Consider the following 18,171-nt stretch of genomic DNA (forward strand, 5'->3'; position numbering starts at 1 on the left):
TCCGCCAATCGACTAAGAGTTCCTACTTACTCCAGATAACCAGAGGCGTGTGGAGTAAGGAAACTTGCCTCAGGTTTCACCCTGTCCGGGAATCGAACCCGGGTCCACGTGCTGGCGAGGCGAGCGCTCTAACCAATACGCCACAGAACTCCACAAAGTTAACGAGAGTTGAATGGCAGAATTATCTGGACGATCACAAGATCAGTTCAGATGAAGAAGACCCTTTGGCCCATCTGATCTCATCCCTCCAGAATACCCCCGTACCATCCCCTCATTACAGCATCAAGCTGTTTCTTAAATGAATCCCGGTGTCCTGGCCTCAACCACCCTCACCACTGACTTAACTCAACATTTTTTTTGCTGACAAAACATCAGATGGATTGCAAGGTTGGCCTCCTGACCTTCCTCTCTATTGTTTTATCTTTCAATTCCTCAAAGAATCTGGGATGAATCCCATCTGCTCCAGATGCCAGGCATCTATTTAATCTTTGAAGACTCCACGTCAAGTCAGCTTCACTGACTCGCACACATGTTACGAATTCTGTCGGCAAATTGACTATATCTAATAATAATAATAATAATCCTTGCACTTGATATCGGGCCTAAACGTGTCATTGAGACGTCTTAAAGCGCCTCACAGAAATACACTGTAAAGTGAATTGACTGTGTACTTTGTGGGACAAAAGCGCCACAGCACACACTGTAAAGTGAATTGACTGTGTACTTTGTGGGACAAACACAGCAGCCAATTGCGCTCTGCAGTGTCCCACAAACAATCATGGATTGAATGACCAAACATTTTTTTGAAGGGATGACTACCCCCAGAAAGCGATCCGCCAATCGACTAACAACTGGGTTCCTACTTACTGCTAGGTAGTCAGAGGCATTTGGAGTAAGGAAACTTGCCTAAGGTTTCACTCTGCCCGAGATCCAAACCCGTGTCCTCTCGCTTGCGAGGCGAATTTCTTAACAAGGCTCTCTCCAACTCCCCTCAGGCTCCGCAACTCCCTCCCGGCTCGGTTCTGTCATTCTGTCTCTGTGAACTACTTGGATACGCTCGACCTTCACTAGAAGGAGAGGGGAATAGAAGGGTGTGAGAGGCCGTAAGGAATGAGTAAAAACTTGCGCGGAGTCTAAAGTGGTTGGGCCGATCGGCTTCTTTCCGTGCTGTACATTCTTTGTAACTGTCTCCCTGCTTGAAAGTAGCTGTAACTGGTCATTGAGAAATCCTCCAGATGAAGTTGTGGTTCGTTTCACAGCTGTTTGTGGAATATTTCTAGTGCTAATTGGCTGTTGCGGTTGCCATCAATTGAACAGTCACAACACTCTGAAGTGCGAAAGTGCTGTTAAGCATCCATCCTTCAGATCAGACGTTAAGCCAAGGTCCCATCTGCCTGTTGAAGTGGACGTTAACGATTCCATGGCCCTATTGGAAAAGAGAAGGGAGTTTCTTGTGGTGTTCTGGCCAACAAGCCCCCAGGTAAAATTGGTTCCTACTCACTGCTCGGTAAACAGAAACATGTGGAGTGAGGAAACTTGCCGAAGGTTTCTCCCTGCCCGGGAATCGAACCCAGGTCCTCTCGCTTGTGAGGCAGGTGCTCTAACCACTGAGCTACAGAACTTCGACAATATAGTATTGTAATCCTGAAATCATGTCCCGACACTCACGTGGGTATCAGAGTGCTGTTTTGGGAGGTCAGGACATCATGGGCTTTTTCTTTAACATGTCCAGCTGTTCTCAATACACCATCAGCTGTGAAATGTGAATCCTGTTTAATGGAAAACCAAAGCTCATTCTGTCAAGCCGGGAATGTGAGAGAGTTTGGGGCACCTTGAGTGCAGCCAGCACGTCCTCTCTCCCCCCTCCCTCCTCCCTCCCTCCCTCTGACCTTCCCTCCCTCGCTTCTTCACTCGCTCACTTCCTGTCTCCCTTACTCCCTCCATCCTCCACTCCCTCCCTACCTCCATTCCTCTCTCCATTCCTCCCTCGCTCCCTCCCTTCTCATTCCCTCCTACGCTCCCTCCCTCCCTACCTCCTCTCCCTCTCTCCCTCCCCACCTACCTCCCTCTCTCCCTCCCTCTGCCCCCTCTCTCCCTCCTTCCTCCCTCTCTCTCCTTCCTTCTTCTCACCTCCACATCCCCTACCTCCCTCTCCGCTTCCTCACTCCCTCCATCCCTCACTTGCTCACTCCCCCCTCCCTACCTCTCCTCACTTCCTCAACACTCCCTCTTTCCCTCCCTCCTTCCCTTTCTCCCATTCTACTTCACTCTCTCCCTTCCTCCACAACACCCCCTACGCTCCCCTCATCCTCTGCTCCATGCATTAAACCGATTCACAGTAATTTCTGCAAAGTGTAGAGACTTGTAAGCAAAATAGAAGCCACTGGAATTAAAGGGACAGTGGCAGTGGATACAGGACTGGCGGGGAGACAGAAAGCAGAGAGTAGTGGTGAATGGTTGTCTTTCTGACTGGAGGGAAGTGTGCAGTGGTGTCCCCCAGGGGTCAGTATTGGAGTCACTGCTGTTGTTGATCTATATAAATGACCTGGACTTGGGTATAGAGAGTACAATTTCCAAGTTTGCCGATGATACTAAGTTAGGAAAAGTAGTAAACAGTGAGGAGGATAGTAACCGACTGCAAGTGGCCATAGACAGACTGGGAACATGGGCAGACACGTGGCAGATGAAGTTTAATGTGGAGAAATGCGAAGTGATGTATTTTGGGAGGAAGAATGAGGAGAGGCGATATAAGCTGATGGTACAATCCTAAAGGGGAGAAGGAACAGAGAGACCTGGGGGTTCATATCAGTAAATCTTTGGAGGTGGCCGGACAGGGAGATAAAGCTATGAAAAAAGCATTCGGATACTGGGCTTTATAAATAGGGCATAGAATACAAAAGTCAGGAAGTTATGATGAACCTTTATATAAAACACTGGTGAGGCCTCAGCGAGAGACTGTGTTCAGTTCTGGGCCCCACACTTTAGGAAGAATGTCAAGGCATTGGGGAGGTTGCAAAGGAGATTTCCCAGGATGGTACCAGGAATGAGGGACTTCAGTGATCAGGAGAGGATTATTCTCCTTGGAGCAGAGAAGGATAAGAGGAGACTTAGTAGAAGTTTTCAAAATGATGTACTAAATCCCATGATGTAATTTGAGACATCCCCTGAATTTGACAGGTGGTGTCAAGACTGACGCACCAGTGCAGTGCTGGGGGCTGTGCTGTATTGTCTGATGTGTCGTGCTTCAAATGAGACGTTAAACTGAGGTCCTGTCTCCGTGTTCAAATGGAAGTTAATGACCCCATGTCACTATTGGAAAAGAGATGGGAGTTTTTCTCTCCCGGTGTCCTGGGCAACAAGTCCCCAAATAAAATTGATCGCTCACTCTATGGCCGTTGGTGGGACATTGGTCTGTGAAAATTGGCTGCCGTATTCACCTACAAAATACAGTCGTTACACTTCGCAGCGTATCCTGTGCAATGCTTTGAGACATCCTGGAGACTTGACAAGATGCTGTATCAAATGAAAAGATAATTATTATTAATAATAATCCTTGTATTTGAAATGGCACCTTATTACGTCGTTGAGACGTATCAAAGCTCTTCACAGAATACACTGTAAAGTGAATTAACTTATTTATATCCCTGAGGATTGTTGGCCAGGACATGGGGAGAAACTTCCTTCTCTTTTCCAATAGTGGTTTGGGGATTTGAAAGTAAGTATTTGATGGTAAATAAAAGAACAAAGAATCGATCTGGTTTGGCGCCCAGTGGTTCCATCCTGTCAACACACAGGCAAATAGAAATACACACAATCCCCAGCAAGCGGCATCTTTGTGACAAAGCACATGGATCTGATCTGATATTCAATACTAAGATAATTGATCTTTGTGATCGATCATCACACCATAGAGACATCTCAGAGCGCTTCACAGGAAATACTGCAAAGGGCACTGACTGCGTGTTCTGTGGGCAAATGTGGCAGCCAATTTGCACACAGCAAGGTCCCACAAACAGCCATGCGTGTGTCAGACTGGCTCAATGGTAGCGCTCTCACCAGAAGTCAGAAGGTTGTGAGTTCAAGCCCCACATCAGGATTTGGAATCACGTAGTCTAAGATGACACTCCAATGCTGGGCTGCGGGTGCGTTGCATTGTCGGAAGTGCCGTCCTTTGGATGAGATGTTAAACGAGGTGTCTGATGAGATGTTTGCCTGTTCAGGTGGACATTAAAGAACTCCACGACGCTATTCGAAAAGAGAAATGAGTTTCACTCTCCTGGTATCCTGGGCAACAATCCCCACAATAAAATTGATCACTCACTCCATGGCTGTTTGTAGGACAGTGCTGTGCTCAAATTGGCTACTGTGCTGTCACCCACAAAATACGCAGTCAATCCACTTTACAGTGCATCTTGTGAAGCGCTTTGAGACATCTCGACAATATGATGAGGCTCCATATCACATGCAAGGATTATTGTTATTACACAGGTTCTTTAACATCCATCTGCACAGGCAGACGGGAGATCAGTTTAATGTCTCTTGCGGAGAATGGAAAGTTTGACTGTGCAGGCTTCTCTCCTCAAAGTTTCCGATGTGATAGATGAGCAGAACATTCCTGATCTCGGCTTCTAATGTCTCATCCAAAGGACGACGCCTCTGGCCGAGAGAATAGAGAAGCTGTGATTGTTCTCGTTAGAGCAGAGAAGGCTAAGGGGAGATTTAATAGAGGTGTTCAAAATGATGAGGGGTTTTGATAGAGCATATAGGGAGAAACCGTTTCCACTGGCGGGTGGGTCTGTAACCAGGGCATATAATTAGGATAATTGGCAAAAGAACCAGAGGGGAGACGAGGAGAATTTTTTTTACACAGAGAGTTGTTATGGCTTGGAATGCACTGCGTGAAAGTGTAATGGAAACAAATTCAATAACAACTTTCAAAAGGGAATTTACCTATCTTGGTGTGCGGTTGTGTGGAGTGGCTGAATGAAAGAGAGAGCGAGAGAGCGAGAGACAGTGACTTTCAAATGGAGTCCTGTAGTGTATTGGTTATAATCTCTTTCCAAAAAAAATGATTTGGTCACTATATCCACGACTGTTTGTCAGACACTGCTGTGCGCAATTGGCTGTCACATTTCACCCTCAACATTTACAGTCTCTACACTTTACAGTATATTCTGTGAAGCGCTTTCAGATGTCTCAATGATGCGATAAGGCGCTGTATCAAATGCAAGGATTATTTATTTTCTTTGCAAAGATATGGGGTAAAAGTGGGGGAGTGGGACTGAGAGGGTGGCTCTTCCAAAGAGCCAATGGTCCGAATGGCCTCCTTCTATCCTGTAATATTCTACGATTCTATGATAATGTAAAGGGTGATAACCCCAGCCCTGCCCTGGAGCGTCATGAGAGTTTCCAACGGGGGAAATCCCATCGCAAAAACAAGGTGAGAAAAAAAGAGCCATCTTAGCATCCAGCTTAACTGAACCGCAACCATTGTGAGTGCAACAGCTCTACGTGGAGCAAACCAGGTGTTGCCTTTAGCTTCCCATCACATCGGCTCGTTAAATGCTTAGTTTAATGATATCTGATCGCAACCATCTGCTGCATCTCTGACAAAGGGAGCTTTACATTGCAGAAATCAAGGCCTGTCCTGCCAGAGTCCTGGCTCCAAGCCAGTGCCTCTGGGGGGAAACACAACCAATGTTAATTCAAACCACAGGTGCGCGTTCCTCTTCTTCTAAAAATAGAATGCATAAGTTTAAGATGTTTCCAGGAACTGGGGAGGATTTCAGTCACGAAACAAGACCTGAGATATTGGGGGTACTCGAAGATTTAAGGGGTGATCCGATAGAGGCCTTTAAGCCGGGTGTTTGGCACATGTGGAAACCCATCACCCATTAGCAGTATCCACCTGCACATGGAAATTCACATGTTTTTGAATGGAATGCACACTCTCTCCCGGAGGGACACATTCTGCTTTCGTAATTCTGGAAAGTATTAGGAAAGGGTCGGTGAGAGCCACGACTTGGAGAACCCAGGGTATGTGTTGGAGTCTAATCAGCTAAAACCGCATAGCTTGTCATTGAGAGCACGGTCTGGCAAGCTTTCCCACTGTGTGTCCAGCAAGGACCACCTTACCCATGAGGGCTTTGATTTGCTCCCCACTACCTCTCCTACCTCCTAACCCCTTACCACTCTGTTCGCTCCCTCCGCTCAGCGGGCTCTGGCCTGCTTCATGTCCCCCACTTTGCTCACCACACTATTGGTGGGCGGGCCTTCCGCCACTCTGCCCCCACCCTCTAGAACTCTACCCCGCAGTCCCTCCCCTTCCCTCGCCATCTTCAAGACTGACCTCAAGACCCTCCCTTTCCTCTTCGACCGTGCTTTCGATCTCCCTGCTTCCCCCATTGCCCTGCACCCTCCCCCACCCTGACCCCCAGCTCAGGTCCGTAACTCTGTCTGTCCAACGCCTTGGGACATCCGCCCAACATGAAAGGTGCTACGCAAATGTAATCTTGTTGTTGCTGTTGCAGGGTTAACAGGAGCTGGGTTGGGAGGATTTCCTACCCCAGTGACTGGTCTTCCCTTCCAAGTCCTGCTAATGAGCCAGACTGGCTGAGCTGTCATCAGTAATGCCCTGGAATACTGTAGACCTGCCTGGCTCAGGAACTGGAATACCGAGACCGTCAAAGAGGGCTGGCTCAATTCCGACATTCCGTGGCAAATCACGTCATCTTGGAGCCAATTCAGCTCCAGGGAACCCCAATTAGCGCCCCCATCCTCCCCCCCCCAAAGGAAGACATCAATTGCAAAGGGTTATGATTGTATAAACAAAGAGAGATTATCTCCACTGGTCGGTGAGTCAGTCACGAGAGGAGCTCATAATAATATAATAATATAATAAGCCCTTGCATTTGATATGTGCCTTATCACGTCTTCTAGACATCTCAAAGCACTTCACATTATATACTGTAAAGTGAATTGACTGTATATTTTGTGCAGCCAATTGCGCATTGGAGTGTCCAACAACTCATGTTTAAGATCATCACAGAGGGAATTAAAGGGAAGGTTAGAAAATGAGCGTCTCCACACAGAGTGCGGGCGGGGATGTGGAAATCTCTGGTACAAACAGGAGTTGAGCGGAGGCAGAGTCAGTCAGTTGGTTTCGCACAAGATTGAGTTTGGATGAAGAGGGCCCTTTGGGACATTGGTCTCATCCTTTCAGAACACCCTCCTCCCTCCTGTCTCAGCATCAATCAGTTTCTTAAATGAATCCATGACCTCAACCTCCCTTCCTGGTGAGAAAGGAATTGGATAGGTAGTTGAAGGTAGGGGGTGGGGTGTTGGATGGAGCGGGAGAGTGGGATTAAAGTGGACGGCCTTTTTGGAGGGTAACACCAGCCATTTGATACGCCGCGTACGCATGTAACGTCAAAATTTTCAATTCCTTCACAGAAAGTTACTGTCAAGTGTAGTGACTGTATAGTGTCCAGCTGGCATCCTGGCTCAGTCGGTCGCACTCTCGCCTCTGAGTCAGAAGGTTGTGGGTTCACATCGGGAGTTGGAATCACATAGTCTAGACTGACACTCCAATGCAGGGGGAGTTGCATTGTCAGAGGTGCTGTCCTTTGGAGGTGACGTCTGTCTGTCCAGTTAGATGTTGAAGATTCCCGGGCACAACTCACAAAGCGAAGGGGGCTTCTCTCTCCCAGTGTCCTGGCTAACAATCCCCAAGAAAAAAATGTGCATTCATTGCTGTTTGGTGGCACAATACTGTGCGCAAATTCCCCATTCCTTTACTCCACTTGTGAAATGCTTTGAGACATCTCAATGACTGGATAAGAAATGATACTAAATGCAAGGATTATTATTGTTATTATTATATGTTGGCAGCAGCCAATTTGTCCCACTAATAGTCATGGCTGAATTATCTGTAAGCTTAAGTGGCTTTACTCATCTTTATCCTAAGTGAATACCTGATTGTCGGCCAGGACACCAGGCAAGAGGAACTTCCTTCTCTTTTTAAATAGCGGCAAGGGATCTTTAACTTGAATCTCTTTGAACAGACAGATCGCACCCTCCGCCCCACCAGCGGAGATCGCGTTTTCAGCCCCTACGCCCCCAAAACTCTGAAACACTCTCCCTCAATCCCTCCGCCTTGCCCCCTCTCTCCCCTCTTTCAAGTCCTGCCTGAAAACTTTCCTCTTCGACTGTGTTTACAGCCAATGCACCCCTCCCCCTGGCTCGGAGTCAGCGCTCTGAGAAGCTGCCCTGCATGGAGGGCGCTACATAAGTGCAAGTTGTTGTTGTATGGGGAGCTTGGATTAACACCTCATCTGAAGGACGGTAATCTGCCAAGGCAAAGCTCCCTCCAGCTTCTGCCCAGAGCAAGTTCAAACCCTCCGACGTGGAAGCTAGACAAATATAAGGAGGATACAGCAGGAGGTTGTTTGGACATTTGTTTGCATCCTGGTGTCCAACCGCTCCTCCAAGAAACCGTCAGTTATAATCCCAATTTCCTGCTCTCTCCCTCTGTCCCCTCCAATACCCGGACTCTGCACGTGCTCCAGACCTTGACAGCAATCTCCCAAGCGAAAGCCAAAACAACTCCGAGAGGAGGATGATTTCAAACTCGGAGCTCGCTCGGCTGACCTTGAGAAGGTTTAGGAGCTGCTTGCAATGTTGCTTTGTAAAGTGAAGCCAGGGTTTGGCAGGACAATCAACCTTCCACAGCTGGTCTGTCTTTCTCTCCATGTCCCTTTCGACATTGTTTTTCTTTCTGTCTAACCGCAAGGCTTCCAAGCTCAAATACCTCCCAGCATCAGTTCTCAACACCATTTTGTTTCCACGTCTTAGGTCTTGGAGTTCTGAAAAATTCTTTGAATTACGATTATTAATAATAATAACAATGAATAATAAAATTATCCTCGCATTTGATATAGCGCCCTCTCACATCATCGAGATGGCTCAAAGCTCTTCACGGCATATACTGTAGAGTGGATTGACTGTGTATTTTGTGGACAAAATGCGGCAGCCAATTTGCAAAGGAATCTAACGGCCATGAAGTGAGTGACCAGTTTTATCTGGGGGATTTTCAGCCAGGACACTGGAAGAGAACCTCTCTACTCTTTCCCATCAGTGAAATGGGATCTTTAACATCCACCTGAACAGACACATGGGAACTCAGGTTCATATCTCATCCAAAGGTCAATATGGCACATCCCCAGCATTGCATTGGAGTGACAGAAGAGTCTATGTGATTCTGAGTCCTGACGTGAGGTTTGAACCAACAATCTCTGACTCAGAGGCAAGAGTAATTTGGAAGCCGGTTCATTTTTGGTCAACAAGACAGAGGCTCTCCTGATTGTCTCCAGTCAGTGTCTCCACATCTCAGATCCTGACAGCATCACAATCCATCTTACTAAGCCAGTCCGGAACTTTGGCATCTTGTTTGACCCTCCACTATCCTTTCTACTCCACATCTGTGCCATGACCAGCTCTGCCTTCCCCCACCTCCGCAACATCGCCCAACTCCACACTGTCTCACACCGCAGGCTGCCGAGACCCTCAGACACACATTCATAACATCCGGGTTTGACTATACAAACTCACTGCTTGTCGGCCTCCCCAACTCCTCCCTCCACAGGCTGCAGATCATCCAGAACTCTGCAGCTTGTGTCCTTTCCCTCACCAGGCTCCATGACCCTATCACCCCATCCTTGCCCGACTCCACTGGCTTCCCATTACTCAGAAGATACAGTTCAAGATCCTGGTCCTCACCTTCAAAGCTCTCCATGGCCTTTCTCCCCCCTACCTCTGTGACCTCCTAACCCCCTACCAACCTGCCTGCTCCCTCTGCTCAGTAGGGAGCCTGCTTCCAGCCTGCTTCACGTCCCCCGTCTCGCCCATCTCACCATTGGCGGGTGGGCCTTCAGCCACTCTGTCCCCACCCTCTGGAACTCCATTTCGCAGTACTTCCACCTTGCCCCTTCCTTTGGCTCCTTCAAGACCCATCTTAAGACCCTCCTCTTCAACTGTGCCTTTGATCTCCCTGCTTCCCCTTCTGCCCTCCACCTCCATGTTTGTATGTTCTCTTCAGCATTGACCTATCTGTACATCTCCTATGGTCCTACTCTGCCATTCTCAACCTCCGCTCTGCCAATTCAGTCCTGCTCCATGCTTTCCCCTCCACGCACACTCCCAACCCACCTGCCTGTTCTGCCTGACCATTGAGCTCTCAATCAATTTCCCCCCACTGCCTCCCTCCCCAAATCTCTAGAACTCGAGCTCCCCAAATCGTTCAACTTCCATTCTGCTTCCAAAACCTGTCCTTTTAAAAAAAATCTTTTTGACTGCGCCTTTGGCCACTACCCATCTCGGACCTGGCTCGAGCTCCCACTCCATCTCTGTTAAAGAGCTTTGAGATGTTTAGCCTTTAAAACATCTTGCATTTATCCAGAAAGTTGCTGGATAAATGCAAAATGTTTTAAAGGCTAAACCTCAGAATCTGCGTGTTCCTCAGGATTAAGAACTCTGGCTGATTCCCCCCACACACCCTCCCCGCTCCCCAGTTCCATGGCGTTGGTTGCCCTCCGGTTACCCCCACCCAAGTGACCATTGTTCGTGGATGTGCCTTGGCAGTGACTTGTGTCAGCTCACTCCACCGTAAAGAATGGCACATCCATGAGCCTGACTTCTGACGCTCAAGTGCAATGTTGCTGCATGTGTATTGATTGGAATGGAATGTGCACTCTCTCCCTAGAGGGATGCACCCTGCTTACCTAATTCCGGAAAGTATTCAGCACAGGTTGGCAAGAGCTCAGGCTTGGGGACTGCATAATGTGCGTTAGGGTAACCACTGGAGTCGAACCAACTAAAACCACATAGCTTGCTATTGATAGCACTGTCTGGCAAGCTTTCCCACTGCTTGTACAGCTAGGACCACCCTTCCAAGTCCTGCCAATGAGTCATTCCACCTCATTAGCAGTGCCCTGGGATACTGTGGACCCACCTGGCTAAGGAACCAGCCTAGAGACCATCACAGAGTATTGGCTCGATTTTGACATTTCGTTGCCAAACATTTCTCCTTGGAGCCAATTCAGTACCAAGGAGACCTTGCTTACCTTTCCACCCCCAGTCACTAGTTGGTCATTTGACATCTGACAAGCATGGATTTGAGCCCTTGCCAGGTGGATTGTAGGTAGTAAGGAGGGAGGGAGTAAGGCATATTTGGATACACTCTCACAAATTCACTTCATGGGCTCCAATCTTGTGTAATTTTCACATAAGTACGGAAATTTGTCTGGAATGAAATGCATGCTCTCTCTATCTCTCTCTGTCTTCCCCTAAGGCGCACACTCTGTAAATTAGTAGGCAAGGGTTGGTAAGAGCCAAGGCCTGGGAATCCCAGAGTTTGTGTTTGGGGTAATTGTCGGAGTCTAGCTAGGCAGATCCGCATAGCTTGCCATTGATACCATGTTTGGAAAGCTTTCCACTGTTATGTCCAGTTAGTACCATCTTACTCCTTGGGGTTATGGCTTGCAAAAAGCAGAAGAGCCAAGTGGGAAAAATCTGTGACCTCATGGTAATTACTGGGAAGTGTAGTGGTTATGTAAAGCCGAACGGGACAGCCAATTTGCCCACAGCGATCTCCTACAAACAGCCGTGAAGTGAATGACCAATTTTAATCGAGGGAAGTGTTGGCTGGGACACTTGGAGAGAGAGAAATTTCCATCTGTTTTTGATTGGTGCCACAGGATCTTTACCAGAATGTCAGCCTGGCTCAGTTGGTAGTATTTTTGCCACTGAGTCAGAAAGTTGTGGGCTCAAGCCCCATGTTGGGACTTGGAATCACATAGGTTAAGATGGCACCCCAATGGAGAGCTGGGAGTGCATTGCATTATCAGAGGTGCCGTCCTTAGGATGAGCCGTTAAACCTGTTCAGGTGGATGTTAAATATCCTGTGCTGCTGCTCGAAAAAAAGTTTCTCTCTCCCGGTGTCCTGGCCAATAATTCTCCAAATAAAATAGGTCACTCATTCCATGCATGGCTGTTTGTGGGACATTGCTGTGCGCAAACTGGCTGCTGCATTTCGCCCACAAAATACACAATCAATCTACTTTACAGTGTGTTCTGCAAAATTTGAGATATGTCGACAACGTGATAAGGCACTTTATCAAATGCAAGGATTATTATTACACAGGTTTTTTAACAACCATCTGAACAGGCAGTTGGGAGATCAGTTTAATGTCTCCTGTGATGAATGGAAAGTCTGACTATGCAGGTTTTTCTCCTCAAGGTTTCCGATGTGATAGATAGATGAGCACAATGTTTCCAATGTGGGGGTTGTGGGTGGGTGGGCTTGAATCCAGAGGAGAAAGTGCTGTCAACTGAGACAGACCAATCATAGGTCCTGGTCAAGATCTCAGTGAGAGTGGGGGAGGAAAGGGGGGGAAGGAGGAAGGGGAGAATAGGGCGAGGGGAACATAAGATCATAAGAATTTGCGAGGCAGAAGAAGACCAAGGTCCATCAAGCTCGCCTTCCACTATCCTAGCAGTCGTATGACATGTCGTGTCCCAAACTTTACATCAATAAGAACATAAGGATTTGCCAAGAGAGGGAAGAGGGGAATGAAGGAAGGAGGAGAGAGGGAGAGAAGCGGAGGAAGGGAACAAGGGGAGGAAGGGAGAAGAGAGGGAGAGACGGAGGGAGGGAAGAGAGATATGTAAGCAAAGGGCCATAAAAACAACTCACTCTTCATTTAATTTCAGTAGTTTTATTGAAAAATGTCTCATTTGTTTCAGAAATAAATAAGAAAATGAGGCTGTGAAATTCACCATCTGCAGTTACAAATACAAAGCAGCGATTCCTATCTCCATAGTCTTGCAAACAGATTCCAACTACGTTTTTTTTAGTTTCTGAAAACACTATTGTCCTGGCAAAACCTCCATAATAAATGTACATCACAGACATGCAAATTTCACCCTTTTTCTCGTGACAAAAATCAAGATGAACAGCCCGTACAACGTTAAGCTTCGGAAGGATATTTGAGGTCTCGGTCCCGAATTTTTTTTGCCGAAAAAAAAGTCAACGGAAAGGAAACCCAGTGAAAGATTGAAGCGAACTTTTAACGTGTGCAGTCTGCTCAGCACAAGGGTGTCAGGATGGATCCTCAGTTGAGTGTGTGACACCTAATGCTTGATTTAACCAGCTGATGCATTTTGTAAATTAATGTAATATACCCTTATAAAGTTATAAACTGCAAAAAAAAATACAAGTTCAAAGCTATAATAATAATCACAATGATGAAGTCAGGAAGCTTTTTTTGGTCTCTATCTCTTTTTATATATAATTACGGTATTAAATAATACATGTATTAAGGGCGTGAAGCTAGGTTGAGATTGGTGTGAAGGAAGTTATTTGTGTTTGGAGGGGGAAGGTTGCCCTGCATTGAGGGGAAAGGAGGGTCTGTGCATGTGTTGGGGAGAGGATGAGAGAGAGAAGGTGTTTAACATTGAGGTGGGAACAAGTGTGTGGCTGTATCCATTTTCCTTGTCGTGTTTGTGTTAGTTTTTCACAGAGAGATTTCGATTGTAGGGAGAGGTNAAAAATAAGCCCGAACCTCGTGGGTTCATTTCTTCCCTTCTCCACGTTCGATTGCCAATATCTTTGTGGCTCCCCTTGGAGATGGCCAGCGTGTATCAGAGGCTCGGGCAGGAAGAAAATTGGGTGAGGAAAATGGACAGGGTGGGAGAGGAGAATGAGAGAGATTGCCAGATTCTGAAGAATTTTGGGGGGCTTTATTTGTTTTACATTCCTACATTCTCAAGTGCTCAACCCCCCATCCTGTTTGGGTTTTAAAAGGAAACACGAGCTTTGAGCTGAAGGGATGAGTGGGTTTGATGGAGGTAAAGTGGGGAGAGAGAAGGGGGAACGAGCAGGGTAAGGAAGCGTGAGGGGACAGGGGATGTGAAGGGCACGACTGTAGCAGACATCACACATACTTTACAAACAAGAGGAAGGGAGTGGATGCAAGGAGGGTGTGTAGGAGGTTAGGATGCAGGGACTTGGAACAGCTCAGTGCTTTGAAGGGAGGATGTTAGGGTTGAAGGTTCAGGAAGTATGAGATCAAATGGACCGAAGGATCTCTTTCATCCAAACCCACTCGACCCCTCCTTTTGTGATGAGGGTGTTTGACAAAGTGAATAAGGAGTAACTACTTCCACCGGTTGGAGAGTTGATAACTTGTGGTCATCAATTTAGGGTATTTACACAAAAAAGGGAAAGGTTAGAATTTTCTTTTCCACGCACATACACACACGCATGCACATAAACACACACTTGCAAACGCATGAATGCACACAGATGTGGAACTCTTAACCTCCTCCACCCCTCACACAAAAAACACTGGATAGAAGCAGAATGTGTAATGGTTTTTCAAAGGGAATTGGACGAATATTGGAAAAGAGAAAAAAATATGGAAAGTGTTTGCGAAGAGGGAGATAGAGAAGTGGGGAAAGCAATGAAAGGAATGACTCTTACAGACTCTCATGGGAGCGATGGGCCAAATGGCCTCACTTTGTTATGGAATAAAGGGTGTTGGGTATAAGCATGAGCGCAGTGAGAGGTCTAGAACTAAGAGGTTTAAAGCATATGTGGGTCTGGAAGTGTAGAGGGTTATAACTCGACTCCCATTTTATATCTCCCTCTGTTGTTCTCATTATTATCATCACTGGTGTGATTATTGCTGCTGATGGTATGAGTGGGTGTGTGTGTGTGGAATTGGTACCCGATCTTCTCAGGGTTGGCCGCGGACAATCCCGGGCGACTGTATCTCAGTTTCTGAACCTCCGTGCTCCTCTCTCTCTATGGGCACAACGTACGTGTCGGGCTCGGGCTGGTAGGGTCCGCTTTCGAACGGTCCTGGTTTAAAAATACGGGTCCAGATCATAGATAGAGCGTCAGAATGAAAGCGGGTGTCTGTCCTCTGCGGTCAACACACACTTCACCGTTAGGCACAAACCCAGTGCATGTTTACATACAACACATGACATTTTTGCACACTCGTGTCTTATACATGAACATAAACGCAAACCTTTGTATGTTAGATGATACATATACATGCATTTTGAAAGAACATTTTGTTGTCCAACAGAATAACAAGAGGAGGAGGAGGAGGTGGGGGGGGGGAGGGGGTTAATTACATTTTGTGGTTTCTACTTTTTTTTTGGGGGGTGAAGCAATAAGTGTTGGGGTGGGGGCTATTAAAGATGTTACAATGATTGTTGAACACACAGCATAGGCTGAAATTCCCAACAGTTAATCGAGGGTTACCAGAAAGTGGAACACTGCCACAAGGGGCTGCGGAGGCTGAGATCAGAACAACATTTAAAAGAGAGAAACATGCAGAAAATAAAAATGACGGGGCGGGGGGGGGGGGGGGGCAAGTGGGGTTGGGGCGGGAAAAGAGTAGGTGAATGGGATTAAAGTGGAGAGCTCCAGTGGGGGAGCGAGCACCGGCACGGACACGATGGGGGGAAAAGAGCAGGGAATGGGATTTGATGAGATTACTGCAATGAGGGCAGTGAACAGCCTCCTCCTGTGCTATAAATTGTGATTTTCCGTCGCTAAGCACTGCGAGACACTGTTACAGACATCACTATAGAAACACAACAACCAACACCCACACCTCGGACTCTTTACCACCCACCCTCAACCAACAGAACGAATCTTAAGAATTATTTTCTGTATATATAAACACAAAAACAAGCAACGAATTAAAAAAAAAACAACACACAACGGTTTGGATACACGACATCGCAAGCCTCTTTTCTTAACCCTCGCCCCTCTCGCCTTCTCTCTCTTCTCCCCCAACAAGACAAGTTTGTAAAACGAATAGGTTTTCGCGGGACGTGTTCCGGGGGAAAGATTTGGAAAAAGGTTACTTACAGTCACAGAGCAAGCATGTCAAGCAGAAGCGATTTTTGTTTTGTCGGGTTTAATGGCTGTTATAGCGTGTGGGTTGTGTCTCCCAACAAAGTGATCAATTGGCACGGTTAGGTATTTACAGCAAAAAATAATAATAATATACCCAAACATTAATCCTTGCATCACCAGGTTTACAAATACTTGTTCTGGGGGTGGGTTGGGGGCTTGTGGTAGTCAAGAGGGAGGGGTGGGTGGGTGGTGGGTGGGTACAGAGAGAGGGAATGAAGCTGTTATGACCTCTCTAAGAAGCACGTTTTTTTTAAACCTCATCTGTCTGGGGTTGAGCTTTGGTGAGATGGTTGTGGGAGTTGTTTTGTTGGGGAAGGGGGAAGTTTGTTGTGGGGGTGGGGAGAGTTTGTTGATTTTTTGTGCTTCAAGACACAAGAAAGACTTAAATAAGGTTGATTTCCATTTGCTATAAGACAAACGTCAAGCTCAATTCTCAGTTTGTGTGTGTGTGTGTCTCTCCTTATGAAGGTCTCCTGGGTCAAGATTGCTTCCTTAAATCAAGATCCCGGCTGTTTTTTTGGGGTTCCATAATAGGCTCAATTCCTATTAAGCTTCTGAATAAATATTTGAGGGTCACAGGTCACAGAACTCTTTTCAGGTATTTTCTAAGCACCTCGAACACCCTAGTAAAAATTTATCCGGAACCTGAAACAGTTTAAGAACCATGTTAGTTTTTGTGTACGTTCTATTGCTTTTTTTTCTATCCCAGCATTTATTTTCTTTCTTTCTTTCTTTCTTTCTTCTCTCTCTCTCTCTCTCTCTCTCTTTCTCACTCCCAATGGGGAAATTTGCAACCTGGGTTGTGTTAAGTGCTCTTCGGTCTTGAGAGAAGACAACTTGGAGGGAACCTCATAACAAAAGCGTATAAAATGTTAAATGGGATTGAATTAGTAAACTTAGATCAATACTTTACAATGGAACGAAAGGACACAGGTTTAGAGGTGTAAAGGGATAGAGACCAGGAAGTATTCCTTTACTCAGAGGGTAATTAATGAGTGGGACAGGGTTACCAGGAAGGGTGGTTGAGGCCAGCACATTGGAACTCATTTAAAAAGCAGCTCGATGCTGCGATAAGAGGATGGTAGGGTGGGTGTTCTGGAGGAATGAGATCAGATGGGCCAAAGTGCCTTCTTCATCCAAACTAATCTTGAGATTTAACTCAAGCGATCAGCTAATTGGAATAACCACCATCGTCCCTCTCCCCTTTCTTTTCTCTCCCTCCAATTCCACCACAATCTTGCTAACCAGCAAATTCAACGTGGGCTAACTACACGGGCTTAACCACTCTTACTGAACCGAGAGGAGGGGATGAGGTGGGGAGTCACGTCTATGGAGTGGGGCCGATGCGTTTGGGTATCAGTGGGACAGATTTTCAGCTGTTAGCACAACCCGGGTCATAATATTTACCCCCGCCCCATCCGCGAGTTATCATTCAGAACGGAGAAGAAACATTTTGTTTTGAAAAAGAAAAGATAATAACGTTATCACAAAAATACAATAGTTTGAATTTTTCGTTATTATGAAATTGGGCATAATATTTGCGGCACTGCTTACTTAACACTGGCGTAAACCCACCCAGGGGCAAAACACTCCCCCCCTTCTAACTCTCCTTCCTCCCTCAGTGAGTGGATGCTTCCATTTCACTTCCTAGTTGGTGTCGCCATTTTTTGTTCGCAAACAAGGGCAAGAGTTTTTTTTTCTATTTTGAATTCAGCCTTAAATTGGACACTTTGCTATCGAAATAAATCAATGGCGTCCATTGGGACCCGGAAGGAAGCGGAGACTGACCCTCCTTGAAGGAGAGGGGAGTGTAGTATCCTGGCAGCCAGTGGGTTAACACCGGCGCTAAGCAAAGAACGCCGCAAATTCAACCCCAAATATTTTATTTGTTAAGCCTAAATGCTTTTTATTGGGTTCTCCGAAAGAGACCCTGACTGATTAGGTTGAACATCCATCACCTTATCGAATGTTACAATTAAACACTGTGTATCTGGTGTGGTTTTAGGGTTTTAGTTTTTTTTTAAAAAAAGAGAAAATATTAAGCCTCTGACAGCAATTTATTTTGCCGTCGGAAGCCTTTTCATCTGCCTACCGTCTGGAGCTTTCCAGGAAGTTCTTTTTAATCTCATTTATTTTATTTCCGTCTTTGAAGCTCTCGAACAGAACATTTCTATTTT

General features: G+C 46.5%; 1 protein-coding gene across 3 annotated transcripts in view; it reads right to left on the reverse strand.

Moving 5' to 3' along the window:
* Positions 1 to 12,757: 12,757 nt before the first annotated feature.
* col12a1a (collagen, type XII, alpha 1a) overlaps positions 12,758 to 18,171 on the reverse strand; it is a 152,836-nt gene continuing 147,422 nt past the window's right edge. For 2 of the 3 annotated variants that reach the window (XM_007906341.2, XM_007906339.2), the window contains one exon: positions 12,758 to 14,920. In XM_007906341.2, coding sequence (XP_007904532.2) covers positions 14,796 to 14,920 — 125 coding nt within the window. In that variant the 3' untranslated portion in view covers positions 12,758 to 14,795. Of the gene's footprint in view, positions 14,921 to 15,978; positions 16,640 to 18,171 lie in introns of those variants that run through there. The other variant, XM_007906340.2, reaches the window with a different exon arrangement.

Source organism: Callorhinchus milii, unplaced genomic scaffold (assembly GCF_018977255.1).
Source record: "Callorhinchus milii isolate IMCB2004 unplaced genomic scaffold, IMCB_Cmil_1.0 Scaffold3, whole genome shotgun sequence".
Lineage (NCBI taxonomy): Eukaryota > Metazoa > Chordata > Chondrichthyes > Chimaeriformes > Callorhinchidae > Callorhinchus > Callorhinchus milii.